Source organism: Pogoniulus pusillus, chromosome 11 (assembly GCF_015220805.1).
Source record: "Pogoniulus pusillus isolate bPogPus1 chromosome 11, bPogPus1.pri, whole genome shotgun sequence".
Taxonomy (NCBI): Eukaryota; Metazoa; Chordata; class Aves; order Piciformes; family Lybiidae; genus Pogoniulus; species Pogoniulus pusillus.
Window position 1 is genome coordinate 15908247 of NC_087274.1, and position 16602 is coordinate 15924848.

Consider the following 16602-nt stretch of genomic DNA (forward strand, 5'->3'; position numbering starts at 1 on the left):
AAAGCTCTAGTAAGGAAAATGTGTCAGCTGGTGGCTTGGGGAATGTCTTCAATACATAAGACAGATGTGTCCAGTGTCATAGTTGTTGGAGTTACTTTGTAGCTGAGCTGGGAAGTGTAGTGTGGTAGTTGAGGCATGGGCTGGATGGAGAAGCCTCATCTGTATTCTTTATTTTAGGTTCCTATTACTCTGTATGAAAATTGTCCAAAGGATAACCCTGCCTATTACTGTAACAAAAAGACGAGCTGTAAAAGCTGTGCCATGGATCAGAACTGTCAGTGGGAGCCCAGGAACCAGGAGTGCATTGCTTTGCCAGGTAGGCAGCCTGTGTTTGGTTAAGAGAACATCCCAAACTTGCCCAGCCTAGAGGCTGTGGATGTTGATCCATCTGGTTTTGTTTTTTTTACCCCTGAATTTATCATCTTTTAATGCTGAGCTGGAGTAAAGAATGTTGTTTAGTCACAACTAGCTTTGATAGGGAACTTTATTTCTAGTAAACTCAGAAAGTCTGATGGAATATTTTTCAGTCCCAATTGACTGGAGTCTGATCATTTGTGTAATTATTAGACTGTGTTTCATCTCTCTCTTTTCATTTGATGAAAGCAGTACTGTTGATAAAATAGGCTTCTGCAAGATATTAGATTTAATAATGCATGCTATTTAATTTCAGGGGCTAAAATTGTGCCAAGTGTAATGGCACATACTGGACGAATTAGGCAAATAGCACCTAAAGTGTGGAAGGGAAATTCTCTTATTAGAGTGTTTCCAGGGGGAGCTCACAGGACTTGATTATTAGTTCCTCTCTAGTAACATTTTTTTGTTTCCCAGAGACTGGGAGAGAAACCTGAGACCTTCAGTGATTAATACTTACAGTTAATGAAACATAGGGAAAGGGAATAAAGCAACACAGGCAGGACCTTTTAATGGGCTTGGGAAGTCTTCCCCTAGTAATTCTGATAGGTCTGGATGTGTCCAGGTCTGGTGGTTGCTAGTCTGGAGAAGTGAAATAATAAAGAGACTTTGAAGAAGAGCCAGGAGAAGAAGAAAAACTTATTTTAATGAGATAGATAAAGAGCTTGATCTGTTTAATTTGTGGTAGAAAAGGAGATTACTTGATCCTGTGTGCACAAAGCCCATCTGGGACACTGCCACTTCAAAGTTTTCCATCTGTCCAATAAATCTGAACTGAGGAGTTGGAGCAGAAATCCACACTGAGGGTGTCAAGCAGGTTTTGGTGTAAGGGAAGTAATTAGCCACAAAGTGTATGGAAATATTCAGCAGTGGGCATGGCTGTGCCCAAGGTGCAACAGGGATTAGTGACCCTGGAAGTGTGCTCCTATGAATAGGATTAGCACAACCACCCTCTTCTCTTGAAAGGTATCCTAACAGGGATGTTCAAAGAAGTTCTCCTTTGCTTCTCTTTGCTCTCCTTGTAAAGTGACTTTACTATTTGATGCTGTAGGAAGTGCTTTGAGTACCTCCTGCAGATAAGTAAACACAGGTCTCACTTCAGCTCCCCCAGGCAGCTTTCCTTCTCCTCTGGTGGCGTCCTACACAGATACTGCTAAGCACCCTGAGTCCTGCTGCTCTGGGCTGGGGCTGTGGGTTTTGTTTTGGTGGGAGGGCTCTTTCACCATGCTGCATCTCTGGGTTTACCTTACTTTATCATCTCCCCACCAGAGAATATTTGTGGAACAAACTGGCACTTGGTTGGCAACTCCTGCTTGAAAATTACGAATGCCAAGGAAAACTATGACCATGCCAAGCTGTCCTGCAGATCCAACGGGGCTTTGCTGGCGTCTCTCACCACTCAGAAGAAGGTGGAGTTTGTTCTAAAGGAGCTGCAGAAGATGCAGTCTTTGGTGAGTGCTTCTCTTCTATGTCCTCTGAGTAATGAAGCCCTGAGTGTGGGGAAGTCCTCGCTGTGCGTTGTGTGCTGTGTAGAGAACAGACATACCTCTAAACTAAAAAGGACCTGATTTTCCTTTCGAAATTCCATGTCCCCTCTGGGTGCTTTTGAACTGAAATTGGAGAGAATGTAAATGTGAAAGATAAATACTCACATACATGGTGCCTCCGAGTTACCACTTTCCATAATGAAATCACCCCTGCCTTTCTCTTGTGGGATACACCGCTGCAGCAGGAGGCCTCTCCTGACTTGTACACAACATATTTATAAATAAAGGTCCCTTTGGGGCACCAGAGGTGTTTATTGTAAAGCATTGCAAGTTATTTATTCCACTCAGAAAAGAGGCTGTTTAAAATGTTGCCTTCTTCCTCCGCGGAGCTGCTTGGCTTATTTGGAGTTATTTATGTTTGATTTAGTGGCAGGTGCTTTTCTGTCAGAGCCAGTGAGAAGGGAATTGGAATCTGTCCCTCTTTGTGCATCAGTAAAATAGACAGATATTTCTTTCCTGGCCCTGGCAGAAGCACGGAGGTATTCAGGGCAGGTTGTGTAGGTGGTGCTAAAGCCCTAACGAAAAGCCATGCTGTGCAGCTTTGCTGAAAGCCTGGTTTAGGTTTCAGAGCTGCTGTGGCTTGGTAGAATATCAGAGCAACTCCTCTTGGGTCCCAGAGGCTACTGTGGGCAGAGTTGGCAATCAGGAAGAGTTTTATCTGGGAAGAATGAGACTGGAGGCAGTAGGATTACTGCTGCTCAGAGGGAGACATACCTCAGTACTAAAGGGAAATATTCCCTTGTTGGAACAAGGACATTCCTTGCTTTGATTCCCAATTTTAAAGTGGCATTTTTAGAATTAAGGTGTTTTAGAGGAGATTCAATTTAGCCATAGAAGGCAAGGTGCAATTCAAGCAGTATTGATTGCTAAATCTTTTGTACAGAGGGAAGTCAAGCCTTGGCTGTTGTGGAAGGTTCCTGCGTTTACAGCTCCCGGTGTGCCTGCACATCCCAGGGTTTAAATGTAGTGTAAAGCCTTAAGAGGTGTGGCAACCCTTCCCTCATGGTGTCTGAACCTTTACACTGGGGCCAAACATTTTGTCAGTGTACAGCCTTTTTGTCTGACCTGGCCAAACTGTTGTGAGCTTTAGCCAGTGATGTGTTTGCTTTCCATATCTACAGTCATTAAACTGCTCGTTAAATCAATCGTTTTCCTTTATTGCTAGCCCAAAACTCTGACTCCCTGGGTAGGACTGAGGAAAATCAACGTGTCCTACTGGTGCTGGGAAGACATGTCTCCCTTCACCAACACCCTTGTGCAGTGGCTCCCCGAAGAGCCCAGCGACGCTGGCTTCTGTGGCTACTTGGCGGCACCTTTCCAGCAGGGACTGAAGGCAGCCACCTGCATCAACGAGGTCAACGGCAGCGTCTGCGAGAGGCCAGGTGACAAAACCTACCTGCTGTGTCTGCTGGCAGTGTGTTACACAGTCCCAGCATGGGGGCGCTGGAAGAAGCCTCGGAGGGTCATCCTGTCCAGCCTACTTGATAGAGCAGGGGCACCCACAGCAGGCTGCCCAGGATCACAATGGCATGGGGTATTGGAATCTCTCCAGAGGAGACTCTGCAACCTCTCTGGGCAGCCTGCTCCAGGGTACACTCAAAGGGAAGTTTTCCCTTGTGTTCAGATGGAACCTCCTGTGTTCCAGATTGTATCCCCTGCCCCTTGTCCTGTCACTGGGCACCCCTGAAGAGTCTGACCCCAAGTTAGCTATTTGCATTTCCTGAAGAGTAAAGAGGATCCCATTCACTGCGTTTAAATTGACCTGCATCCTGAGTTTGCCAAGGAAAAGGAGCAGTGAAAGAGTATCTTGTGGTTCATATTGCAGTGGGAGACTTCAAAAAGGGCTCTACACTTAGGCTGTTAACTGTAAAATGTTGGAACTACATCATAGTTTAATTATTTCTCTCTAAATTACATACCTGAGTGTGACATTTAGGTTAATTATGATACAGAGCAATATCCCATTAAAAGGAATTAAAAAATAAAAGTCACTTTCCAATTGAATGCCTCTTCCTCCCCTCCCCTGCTCCACGGCCAGAGGAGGGTTTGATCAAAGTTGGAAATTAATTTGACAGGACACTTTGGAGATGTGAGAACTCTGAAAAAGAAGCTCTTTGCTTTTGGGCGAAGTCTCCCAGCTGTGTTGGAACCACAGATCTCCTCCAGTGGCCAAGGCTGTTAGCTCTCCATTCCAGCTGATACTTTCTGAATGCCAGCTTCAGCCTCTTCCTGTTTGAACAAAGTTGGCTGATGGCATAAAATTTTGAAAGTAAGATACACCACTTCAGATCATTCCTTGTGGAAGTGCAGGACACAGATTTGGGGTGTGGAACCTGAACTTAGCATTTGGGGTATTTGAGCTTGCAGCACTGAGTTGATTGAAGCTCTAAATTGGTTTTGATGGCCTGAGAATGGTCTCTTGATACAGATGATGAGGCCTGGGCAGCTTTACACCCAGCAGCACCCCCAAGCCCTTCATCCCCAGCCTATGTTGATACTGCAAGTTGCCCTGACCTTTGTGCAGGACCTTGCTTCTGGCCTTAATAATCCTCCTGATGTTCACACGATCCCACTGCTCAGCCAGTGCAGTGATTTCAGGTCCTCTCTGCCTTTCACATGTTCACCTTGCTGCGAAATGCCTCCAACCACATCCAGCAACACCAAACCAGGCCGTGACGCTGAACAGTTTTGCAGCCTGAATCAGGCAGGACTTTCTGTCTTTTGCCTTTCTGCCCTGGGGCTGCCTACCTGTTTATTTCTGGGAGGTGGCTGACCCTTGTCCTCCTGCCCACAGCCAACCACAGTGCCAAGCAGTGCCGGACTCCCTGCGCCCTGCGCAGCGTCTGCGGGGAGTGCACCAGCGGCAGCTCCGAGTGCATGTGGTGCAGCAACATGAAGCAGTGTGTGGACTCCAACGCTTACGTGGCCTCCTTCCCCTACGGGCAGTGCATGGAGTGGTACACCATGAGCAGCTGTCCACGTGAGTGAGGGGTGGCTGGGCTGCAGCCTCCTGTCTATGGCAGTGTGCTAGCAGAAGTCATCAAGGACACTTTGTGCATCAGTTATGCTCAAAATCCCCAGGGTGAAGGTAACAAGTACCTGACTCCAGCAGCTTGTTCTGTGCAGCTCACTCCTCAGCCATGAAAGAGTTAATCAGAATTATCATGGAGTCATCCAGTTGTCTGGTTGGCAGAGGCTTTAAGATTATCAGTTCCAGCCATGACCTAACATCTCCTGTAGGCAACTGTTAGACCATGTCCCTAAGCTCCTCATTCAAGAGCCTTTTAAACACCTGCAGGGATAGTGACTCCACTACTTGCCTGGGCCAGGGCCCAACGGCCCTTTCAGTGAAGAGATTTTTCCTAATGTCCAACTTAAACCTCCCCTGGTGCAACTTGATGCCCTTTCCCATCATTCCCTTACTTGAGAGAAGGGGGCAGCCCCCACCTTACTACAACATCATTTTAGGTCTTCCCTCAGGGTCTTCCTAGCTGTACAACCCCACTGCTGGCTCATGTTCAGACAGCTCTTGGCCAGCACCCTCAAGTCCTTTACCACTTGGCAGTCTTCAGCCACCCTTCCCTGAAGCCTGGCCCATTCACAGGGTCATTGTGGCCCAGGCATAGGACCTGATGCTTGGCCTTGTTGAGCTACGTGCAGCTGGCCTCAGCCAGTTGCTGCAGCCTGCTCATGTGCCTATGTCTGAACAGATCTCTGTGTGTCTGTTCCTGTGCCTATCAGAGTAAATATTTACTGAGCTGTGTTTACAGAATTTGGGGAGGCAAATATTGAAGGTCACAAAAGACATACAAAGGCTTCTGCTTTTGTTGTCTCCTGTGTTTTGGGACATTGGTTTACTCTTTTATTTGGTGTTTTGTTGTTTTTCTAGCTGAAAACTGCTCTGGCTACTGCACTTGTGCTCACTGCCTGGAGCAGCCTGGCTGTGGCTGGTGCACTGATCCCAGCAACACGGGCAAGGGGAAGTGCATTGAAGGCTCCTTCAGAGGCCCTGTCAAGATGCCAGTGCCGTCTGCAAGCGGGAAGCACAGCTTGGAGCCCGTCCTCAATGTCAGCATGTGTCCTGTGGAGAGCAGCTATAACTGGTCCTTTATTCAGTGTCCAGGTAAATGAGTAATGTGGAATTGTTCACACATTTCAGCTGCAGTAACAATTAAATGCAAGAAGAGAGACTTCTGAAGACTCTGGTGGTGTTTGGGCTCCCTCTGGTTAATGGTGGGAGGAAGAGAGTTTGGAGGATAAAGAAGAACCCTTAAGTCATTTCCAACCCAACCTGATATCTGAAGGGATCCTACAGGAAGGCTGGAAAGGGACTTCTCATGAGGCTGTCTAGAGACAGGACAAGGGAAAATGCTTTTAAGCTGAGGGAGAGAAGGGTTAGACTGGAGTTGAGGAAGAAATTTTTCAGAATGAGGATGGGGAGGCTCTGGAACAGGTTGTCCAGGAAGGTTGTGGCTGCCTCCTGCCTGGGAGTGTTCAAGGCCATGCTGGATGAGGCCTTGAGCAGCCAAGTCTAGTTGAGATGTCCCTGAGCATGGCAGGGGGGTTGGAGAAGATGATCACTAAGGTCCCTTCCAACCTGAGCCATTTGGGATTCCATGGAACTCAGCTTCTATGAATCCACAGCCCTCCTGCAGCACACAGAGTGCTGTCCAAACTGCCAGAGCTGCATTGGAGCTGCACGAGGTGGTTTTGTTCACCTTCTGCAGACCTTCTGAGGCTCTGTGCTAAGCCCAGTCTTTGAGCACTGACCCTCATCTTTCTCTGCTCCCTTCAGCCTGCCAGTGTAATGGGCACAGTAGGTGTGTAAATGAGAGCGTCTGCGAGAAGTGTGAGAACCTGACCACTGGCAAGCACTGCGAGACCTGCATCTCAGGCTACTATGGTGACCCTACCAACGGGGGAACTTGTCAGCGTAAGTGCTGCCTTCACTTCTGCCCCAAAGCCTCACTTCATGTTGCTTTTCACTCCTTCCTCTGCTGTTAGCTGAAATGATAGCCAGAAAACACCATTTGTCTTCCCTCCAAGCAAGGCACAGTCCTTGTTTCTTCAAGTCAAAGGTACAGAAACTGCTGGTTTCAGGTCTTCAGGTTTCATGGCACAAGACAAAGATGATTATTTTTTTTCACTCTTCTTTGTAAATTTTAAATGACCACAGTGAAAAATGTTTGTGTTTTAGTGTCTGACAATCCTGTTTTGGAAGCAACAAAGTTAATCCTAATGTCTTGGACGAATTTCTGCTTATCTAAATTCCATTTCCTATTACATTTGGTTAATGTGTTGTGGGGTTATTGTTATAATTGTCTGCTTTGTAAAAGGCTTTCCATATTTCACTGAAGAGTTGGCTGGGTTTCAGTAGAGGATTAGGTGATCCTTGTTAAAATTACATTTTAAGTTTGTAAAGTGCTTTGGGACCCTTTGGCACAAAGAACTTCTTTTTCATTGTGCAAGATCCAGTTAACAAACTGGGGAAAAAAAAAATCTTTCTTGAAAGCTCAGGACAAGCAAGAGAGAGAAGTGAACATAGGAGGCTTGCCCTCGGGCCATGCAGCATTTTGTAATGCTGTAGGATGGGGAGAGCAGAGTGCAGCTGCGATAAGTAACACAGGTGTAAGGGAAGTGTGTCTTGCTCTGAAGGGCTTGGCTGGATTGCAGCTATGTGGAGTGGTGTTACTGGTTACAGGCAGAGCAGCACTGACATTGGTCAGTGGCACAGCAGAATCAGTACCTGCAGGATGTGAGTGTGGCTGCTTTGTAGGCATGGAACAGCTCCAGAGAAGGCCTCAAAAATGGAACCTTTCTGCTGTGAGGCTAGGCTGAGGGAGCTGGGGGTGTCCAGACTGCAGAAGAGAAGGCTCCAGGGAGACCTTCTGGTGGCTTTTCAGATCTTGAAGGGGCCTGCCAGAAATCTAGGGACAGACTTTTTAGCAGGGCTTGCTGTGACAGAACAAGGACTTCTGGATTTAAACTATAAGAGAGAGATTCATATTAGAGAGTTAGAAGGGAATTCTTTACACTGAGAGTGGCCAAACAGTGCCCCAGGCTGCCCAGGGAGGTGATGGATGCCCCATGGCTGGAACCATTCCAAGTCAGGTTGTTTGGGACTATAAGGAACCTGCTCAGGTTAGAGATATCCCAGCTGGCTGCAGCGGGGTTGGACTGGATGAGATTTAAATGTCCTTTCCAACCCAAAGCAGTTTGAGATTCTATCATCTCATAAGAAATAAGTGAAGTGATTAATCAGGGGACATTCAAGCCTTTGAGTTGCTTCTCCTAAATGTGGAGACAGTCCAGGAGAAAATCCTTGGTAGTTCATGTGGTGTGCTTACTGGAGGTAGCATTGGCCTGTTGGATGGTGATCAGAGTCTGTAGCTGGGGCATGATTGCCTCAATTCCTGAAGTAAGAGTAAGTGAGGCTGTGAAGAAAAAATTCCCAATGGGCGGGTTTGAGGAAGGAGGTGGAAAGATTGCAGGCAGTGACACAGCTGCCTTGTGTAGAGACAAGGGTGATGGAGCAGCTGGGATATGCAGTTACAGCAGACAGCACAAAGGGCAAGGGGCATCTCTGCCACCTTACTGCAGAACGGTGTCTGAGAGATTAAATAGTTCTGGTAGTCATAAACTCACCTCCTGCACTTCATATGATTCTCCCACAAATTAATAAATGGAGGCTGAGTTGGCCTGAGAAAATGCATCATTGTGCTGTGAGCATTCAGCTCTCAGCCCTGCCTCACAGCCTGCCCTCTGATGTTTGCTGCTTTTCTGTGTGTGTGGCAATTGCCAGGCAGTTACTTTGCACTCCTCACGTGAGGGTTGTCCAAGAAGAGTTTGTTGTTGTGGGGATAATGAATGATAGACTCCAGTCACCCAGCTTCCTGAAAAAGAAATTAGAAAAGGTTCTGAGGGCTGCTGAGCAGCTTTCAGCCCTGATCTGATGAAAGCAGCAGCTCATGTCAAAAGTGCTTTGCTCTCAAGTGCTTTGGGCCTGGGTTTCTAATTTGCTGTGATTTAACACTCTGTGCTGTCAGGGCAGGAGAATGTGGGAAGCAGGAAGCTGGGCAAGAAGAGTGAGGTGGATTGGAAGAGAGGAAGTGGGAGGAAGTCGTCCTGATGCAGCCATTAGTGATTTCTGTTGTGTGGAAGAGCTTCCAAAGGGTTTTTTTAAGATGAGGATCTCCTGACAGGCGCAAAGCCAGCTCCTGTTTTTCCCTTCACCTGAGCCATGGTCCCACCTCCTTTTCCTGTTAATGATGTGCTGATTCCACTCTTTTTTGTACGTTTGTGTGCAATGTTCTGTGTGCTCTCTTTGAAGCCCACAGTCCCTTCCCTGCTGCAGGTGGCTGCTGGCATACTCCATCCTGATGCACGAGTGTCCATGTGTTTGCACACTTAGTTCCTGCTGGGTGTCCTTGGACTTTGCAGGGCTGTGAAGAGGTGAGGGGCCTGGAAGGACAGGCTGAGAGCCCTAGGGTTGTTGAGCCTGGAGAAGAGCAATGCCAGAGGGCATCTGAGCAATGCTTAGCAAGCATTGAACGGTGGGGGGCAAGAGGGTGGGGCCAGACTCTTGTCAGTGGTGCCCAGTGCCAGAACAAGGGGCAATGGGCACAAACTGGAACCCATAAGGTTCCACCTGAACATAAGGAGAAACGTAGTGCTGTGAGGGTGTCAGAGAACTGGACCAAGCTGCCCAGAGTCTCCTTCTCTGGAGACGTTCCAACCCCACTTGGCCACTGTGATCTTCGGCAAGCTGCTGTGGGTGACCTTGCCTTAGCAGGGAAGCTGGACTGAATGATTTCCAGAGGTCTTTTCCACCCCCTGCCATTCTGTGTGATTCTGTGATCTGCAGTATTAGCTCAATATCCCCATCAGCACTGGGACCATAAATATCCTCGAAGTGGGAAATGCTCAGTGATGGAAATAATGTTTGGTATTTCCCATTCTGCTGAGCCATCAGGGATTTGAAAAAGCCTTTGGGATAACAGTAGCAGGTAAGGCTGTGCAGAGCTGGAAGTGGTAGTGATGGGGTTCAAAAGCCATGGAGGAAGAAGAGTGGATGAAATGAGATGCCTTTTCCTGCTGCTCTGTGCCACCAGGGCAGGTGAATTTTGCTATATTGCTTGTGTTGGAAAAAAAAACAACAAATGTGGACAAAGTGGAGTTGCTTCTCTGAAAGAATTGTTTGCAGATCAGCCAGGTATTGGTGTTGGTGGAGCTGGGCAGATAATGACCAAACAGCAGTAAAGCACTGCTCAGCAGCTGCTGTTAGGAAGTGTCTAACCTAGGGGAGAGTTAATCGGGAAGGGCAGGGAATGCAGCACATCAAATGTAAAAATAGCTGCAAGGTGCTTTCTCTGCATTCAGGATGTTCTGAGTTTTCTGATTAAAGTTTCCCCTGGAAATCTGTTAGTGGTAGATAAGAAAGTTATTTGCAAGAGAAGGGGAAGCTCTATTATGCCTGGAATCAGATTGCTGCTGCGGCAGCGCTGCTGAACGCCTCTGTGGAGCGTTTGCTGGTGGCCCAGGATGAGCTGTGCTGGTGCCATGGTCCTGCCAGCCCTCCCCTCCCAGGGCTGCCCAGTGTTTTGGAGTACTCCTACAGCTGTTGGTGTGCTGGGCAGGATGGTCACACTGCTGCTGTTAGTATTCTAGACCAGCATAATGCAGGAGGAGGAGCAGCCATCCCTGTGGCCATCTCTGGATGAGGCTGTGACCCACGGTTTGTGAAGAAGGTGGAGGAAGCCTCACTGTAAGGTGGTTCACCTTCAGGCTGTGACCATGCCTCATAGTCACAAAGCCATTTCCAGGAAGTGTTGGCTTTCTGCTCCAGCATGAGACTCTAGAGGGGAACTTTAGGGCTCCAGTGGGGGTGTCTGGTACGTTTGGTCGGTAATTTGTTTCTGCAAAGCAATGAGAACGTTTCTCTCTTTTGTGTATGTTCCAGGACTTCAGTGAGTGAGCTCCAGTTATGGGTTGGTAGGAAAACAGTTAAGTTCAGGGTCAGGTTGTGTGGGGCTCTGAGCAGCCTGCTTCAGTTGCAGATGTCCCTGCAGGAGGCTGAACTAGGTGAGCATTAAGGGGCTCTTCTAACCCAGAGTAGTCTGTGATACTGTTCTGTGAGCTAGGACTGTTCTCAGGAAAGACATTGGAGCATTCAGGCTCGGCAAGCACTGGACTGTGGAGCTGGGTGAGGAAGCATTAATGGTAGTGCTGAAGGTACTGGGGGTCTAAGCAGCATGGAATTGGAGATATCTCTTGGTGTATGTGTACTAGTGCTGACTGTTGATGGAGTCTAACTTTGCTTAGCTTTTGCAAAGCATAGGGAAGGCAGCGTGAGGCAATCTCAGTAGTACAAAGAATTACAGTTTGCTCAGATGCCACTAATGAGAAGTGTGTTGGCTTCACAGAATGCAATTATTTTGTCAAATCTTCATTCACTCTGCCTGTCCCCACAATGAGCCTTCATATTTTGTTCCGTGTTGCTGCTAGGAAACCACTCATCCACACCTGAAAAGCACAATTAAGTGTCCCTGATACAATGCCCCTTCCATTGCATGCCAATGTAAAGAAGTCATCAAAGGGGTTCATAAATTAGCATCCAAGGTTGGCAAGGATATTCATAACAGGGACTTTGTGTCTAGGAGTCTGCTGGTGCCTGGAATGGGACCTGTCTCCTGAATGAGAAGGCTGATATCTTCTTAGCAAAGGCACCAGCCTTCAGAGAGTCCTGTTTGCAGCAGGCTCGGAGACCTTGTGTGTACTGTACCCTCCACCCTGCACAGCTCCAAATGAATGCACCTTCCACATCACTGCTGCATCTTCTGAAAGGCACCTGCCCTCTGGGCACAGCTGTGACATCCATTCTCCTAGTTACAGCAGCCACTGGACCGAAGGCAACTGCTTGTGTTGGCTTGGTTATCAATCTGCTTTGGGGTTTCTGTTACGTGTGCCTCCTCTACTTCTTTATGAGCAGAAGTCTCACAGTGTCTCAACCTTGGCATTTAAATTTGAATCGGGAGTGAGAGATTTTTGGAGTAAATCTCCCATCTGTCACACCTTGGTTTGCATCTAAGCAGGCTTGGAGTCTAGGAGCTGCTCTGTTTTGGGCATGCCACAAACCTTATGTAGTCAGAAGGGCCACAACAATGCTGGGAGACCAGGCTGAGAGAGTTGGGGTTGTCTAGCTTAGAGAAGGCTGCAAGGAGACATTCTAGTGGCCTTTCAATACTTAAAGGGTTGGATCAGAAAGCTGGGGACAGACTTTTGAGTAGGGTCTGTTGTGACAGGGGCCTGTGAGTGATGGTTTGAAAGAGGGAGATTTAGACTGGAGAGAAGGAAGAAATGTTTCACACTGAGGGTGGTTAGACCCTGGCCCAGGCTGCCCAGAGAGGTGGTAGATGCCCCATCCCTGGAACCATTCCGGGTCACGTTGTTTGCTCTAATTGCAGATGGCCCTGCTGGCTGCAGGGCGGTTTCACTTGGTGAGCTTTAAAAGGTCTCTTCTTACCCAAACCATTCTGTGATGATCTAGGACATGCTGATCTGCTTCAGCCATGGCTTAGTGGCAGCTCAGCTTGTGAGGCCAGGCTACAGCTATACTGCAGTAGATTGGGGCATGCACTCCAAACCCCACATAGACCGTGGGCATCACATGGTGAGCAGCAGCCACTGCTGACAGTGACAAGATCTTCTCAAAGGCTCATTTATTTCTAGAAGAAGCCCCCAAAACACCAGGAGATTTGCTTTGCTTGCAAAAAGAGTCTTCTCTCAGGAGTTTGGAGTTGGAAATGTGCTTGCCAGCCCAAAACTGTTCCATGTTCTATTGTCTCCATGCCAGTTATGGTATCCTCAGTGCTGTGCAACAGCAAGAAATTACATACTTTTCTGAGGCTGAAGAGCAGAGTCTGGTGGTGATTTCAGCCTAACCACCAGTCCTGGAGCCCTCACTCACCGTGTTTTGACACGTTTCTATTTTTGGCTGTGTTCTGTATCACAAAGAAACCAAAGAGTACCAAATGGGTTTTCATGTGCACTCTAATTGTTGATGTATCTCAATTTGGCAACCAAAGGACTTAATTACTATCAAAGCTCTTGCTCTTGCTTCATTCAACATTGCATTTTTCCCCTCCTCTGCTCAACAGCTTGCAAGTGCAACGGCCACGCGTCTGTCTGCAACACAAATACAGGGAAGTGTTTCTGCACCACCAAGGGAATAAAAGGAGACGAATGTCAGCTGTGAGTTCATTTCTCTTGGTGATTTGAAATCCAAAGGCCAAGCCCATACCCACATGGAACCCTGACTTCTAATGAGTGTATTTATGATGTCCTGCTGGCAGTTACCTAACTCCACTGATGGGACAGCCAGCCACGCTCCCTCTGGGGACAGGGAGATGAGCACAATGAGTTCCACAGGATTTACATTTGGAATAACATTTCAAGTGGGAACAACATGCAGAAGGCATGAGGTGAAAAAATCACACCCACACCTGCTAAACTATAGCTACCCCTTTGCCTTATCCCCCTGTGGTTTCTTTTTAATTGGTAGATTTGTGCAATCTGTGTGATAGGCTGCTCTGGGGGGGAGGGTGCAGACAGATCTGAGAGCAGACTTTGACACTGCGGTATCTGAATGGAGCAGTTTCACAGCAACCAATTTGCTGCGGGTTTCTCTGTAGCGTAACAGAAATGCTTTCAGTGTAAGGTTAGTGGAAATAATTTCATTCCAAATCATCTCTTTGCCAGGTCTATTTTTAAAGCATTGCTCACGTGAGTAACCATTTATAGGACTGGATCCTGGAATAGCCTCAAATGTAAATGGAAACTTCAGCTTTTCCCTGTAGTAAACGAGTTCCTTCAGTTGTGCAGAGCTAATAAACAACATTCCAAGTGGATGCAAAGGTTAATATCCCAAGCTTTACGTTTCATTTTTGCTGCCTACCCAGTAGACTTGCAGGAATCATGGAGTTTCTGCAGCAGTTCACTACAGCTCAGACATGCATCTTTTACTTTTGATTCTGCCCTGCTATCATCACAGGAAGTGTTTTCTGAGTTTTAGTGGCTAGGACTAAAATAAAACTGGAAAGAAAAATGTCCATTGATTAAAGGCTGTTATTCTTTTCAGGTGTGAAGTTGAAAATAGATATCAGGGAAATCCACTTAAAGGAACGTGTTACTGTGAGTACTCCTGGGCTTTTGTTTGGAGATAAAAAATGTGCAGTTTAAAAGAAGTGATTCAAATGCTATTTTTATGTGAATGGTTAAGAAGATTGTTATTCTGTGATTATGTATTAGATTAGGATTCTGTGGTTAAGAAGAGAGTTGCTGGCAGGGCCAGGGAGTTTCTTCTGTCCCTCTACTCTGCCCTTGTGAGGCCACATCTGGAGTTGTGACTCCAGTTCTGGACACCTCATTTCAAAAGAGACAGGATGCTACTGGAGCGTCTCCAGCAGAGGCTGTGGAGATGCTGAGGGGCCTGGAGCATCTCTGTGAGGAGCAAAGGCTGAGAGCCTTGCTCACCAAGAGCTAAAGGGTGAGGGCATGAGGATGAGGCCAGTCTCTTGTTAGAGGTGCCCAGTGATAGGGCAAGGGGCACTGGACACAAACTGTTCTCAGGAGGTTCCATCTGAACATGAGGAGAAACTCCTTTATTGTGGGGGTGCTGGAGGCTGCTCAGAGAGTTTGTGCAGTCTCCTCTGCAGATTCCAACCCCATCTTGTGATCCTGGGCAAACTGCTATGGGTGCCCTACTTCAGCAGGGAGGTTGGATTGGATGAACTCCAGAGGTCTCTTCCAACCCTTACGATGTTGGGATTCTGTGATTTAAAACTAGCTTTCTTTACCTCAGCATCTGTTTAGAAAGTAGATTATTACAGGAAGGACTAATATCTTTAGAAACAGGAATTGTTTCAGAAGTATTGTTCAAAGGGAATAATCAAAGCCTTCATGTTAAGATCTGTGTGATGTTTGGATCTTTCAGAACAAACTATCAGATATTTTTTGTGTGTCTTTGAAATGAAATATTGTCCTTTAGAGAATACTCTAAAGTCTATACCTAATAAGTCAGAGCTGAAGCCTGTCTCTAGTGTTTTGTATGTGCAGAATGCTGGTTTCAGAAGATTCTGTCCCATGTTGGACTGGGTGAGGCTTCAGCATCTCCACATTTCCTCTGGAATGAACAGTTGGAGGCCATGATTTGCCAAGATTCAAATTACTTAATGGAAATTCTCCAGCTTCTATTTACAAATATTAGCAATCAGCACATTGGCAGGCCTGGATAGATCTGATCTTAAAGTACACAGAGCTGGGAGTCTCAAAGACTGGTTTTCTGCAGCACAGAAATTGCCACTGAGCTCCATTTAGTACAGTTGCATTCTGCTTGTGCAGCCAGACAAGGTCACTGAGGGCTTCTCATGGCAGTCTCTCTGCAAGGATAAGCCAATTCATTACTGCCAGTGGCAGGGGTGCTAAGATGGGTAAAAGGAGGGAAAGTCAAAACTTTACAGATCTTCCAGGAACAGCTTCATGCTAGAGAAGCAGCCTTGTGCCAAGGCTCACTTGGCTTTTTTCCATTAAAATTTCTTATTGCTTCCTAGGAGTTGTGTGTAGATGGCAAAAAGGCTGTCTGGCTTGTGGCCATCCAGCAGAGGGGCTCCAGGAGCCAATATGACAAAACCAACCTAGTCTGTAGCTTCACATTTGCTACTGCTTGCAATATCTCTGCATGGCTTTGGGAATGTTTGCCAGCATCCTGTTCCTCAAACAGTCTCATGACTGAGGGTGGTGGATGTATGTCCAAAACTGACTGCTGATTAACAGAGGGGCAGGCAGGCATGGGCATAGGAGGGCTTACAGGTAGAGCAAAAACTGGCATGCTTGGACATGATGTGACCCAGAGTGGACTGCCAGCTGGGTCTGTTAAGAAGCAGCTGCTGTGTGGGAATCCTGGCTGAGCCATGCCCTTGCAGCCCTCGTTATGGGCAGCTCTGCCCTCTCTGCAGTGAGGGCTCCATGGCTGATAGAAGGAAACAAGTTCTTACTCTGGGGGTGGTGGGACACTGTCCCAGGTTGCCCAGAGAGGTGGGAGATGCCCAGTCCCTGGACACATTCCGTGTCTGCTCTGCAGAAGCTTATTCCAAGCCACAGGATAACTTCCTCCATTCTTTCCTTGCAGATACTCTTCTCATTGACTATCAGTTCACCTTCAGCCTGTCTCAAGAGGATGATCGCTATTACACAGCAATCAACTTTGTAGCAACACCTGAGGAGGTAAATGTTCTCCTTTCCAACTTCAGCCTTTGCGTATGTGTTCATTGTTCCTTGGCTGCAGGGACAGGGAATTGTTACAGGTTGTGAGTCTGTGTAATGTGGCAGGTTCGTGCAGCTCCACAGAGCAACCAGAGCTCCCCTTGAGCTTCTCTTGGCCGTGCAATTTCAAGTCTTCATCGTAGAATTTCATAAAGAGCCAGAGCTGGTTCATTGTGGTTGTTTGGACAGTTACTGAGCATCTCTAGTTGTGCTTGTGGTTCACTCACTGTGTTGTGCCTCTCTTCTTCCTGGCTTATTCTATGCATGTGGATTGGTTTGTTTTTTCTTCTGCTTTTCTTGGGGAGGAGAATGCTGCTTTCAGAAA

At 47.2% G+C, this 16602-nt stretch overlaps 1 protein-coding gene across 1 annotated transcript in view; it reads left to right on the top strand.

Moving 5' to 3' along the window:
* ATRN (attractin) overlaps window positions 1-16602 on the top strand; it is a 150346-nt gene that overhangs the window by 63130 nt on the left and 70614 nt on the right. The window contains exons 14-22 of the mRNA XM_064151189.1: window positions 178-316; window positions 1681-1862; window positions 3124-3340; window positions 4753-4938; window positions 5848-6081; window positions 6754-6891; window positions 13115-13208; window positions 14095-14147; window positions 16144-16238. Coding sequence (XP_064007259.1) covers window positions 178-316; window positions 1681-1862; window positions 3124-3340; window positions 4753-4938; window positions 5848-6081; window positions 6754-6891; window positions 13115-13208; window positions 14095-14147; window positions 16144-16238 — 1338 coding nt within the window. The remainder of the gene's footprint in view (window positions 1-177; window positions 317-1680; window positions 1863-3123; window positions 3341-4752; window positions 4939-5847; window positions 6082-6753; window positions 6892-13114; window positions 13209-14094; window positions 14148-16143; window positions 16239-16602) is intronic.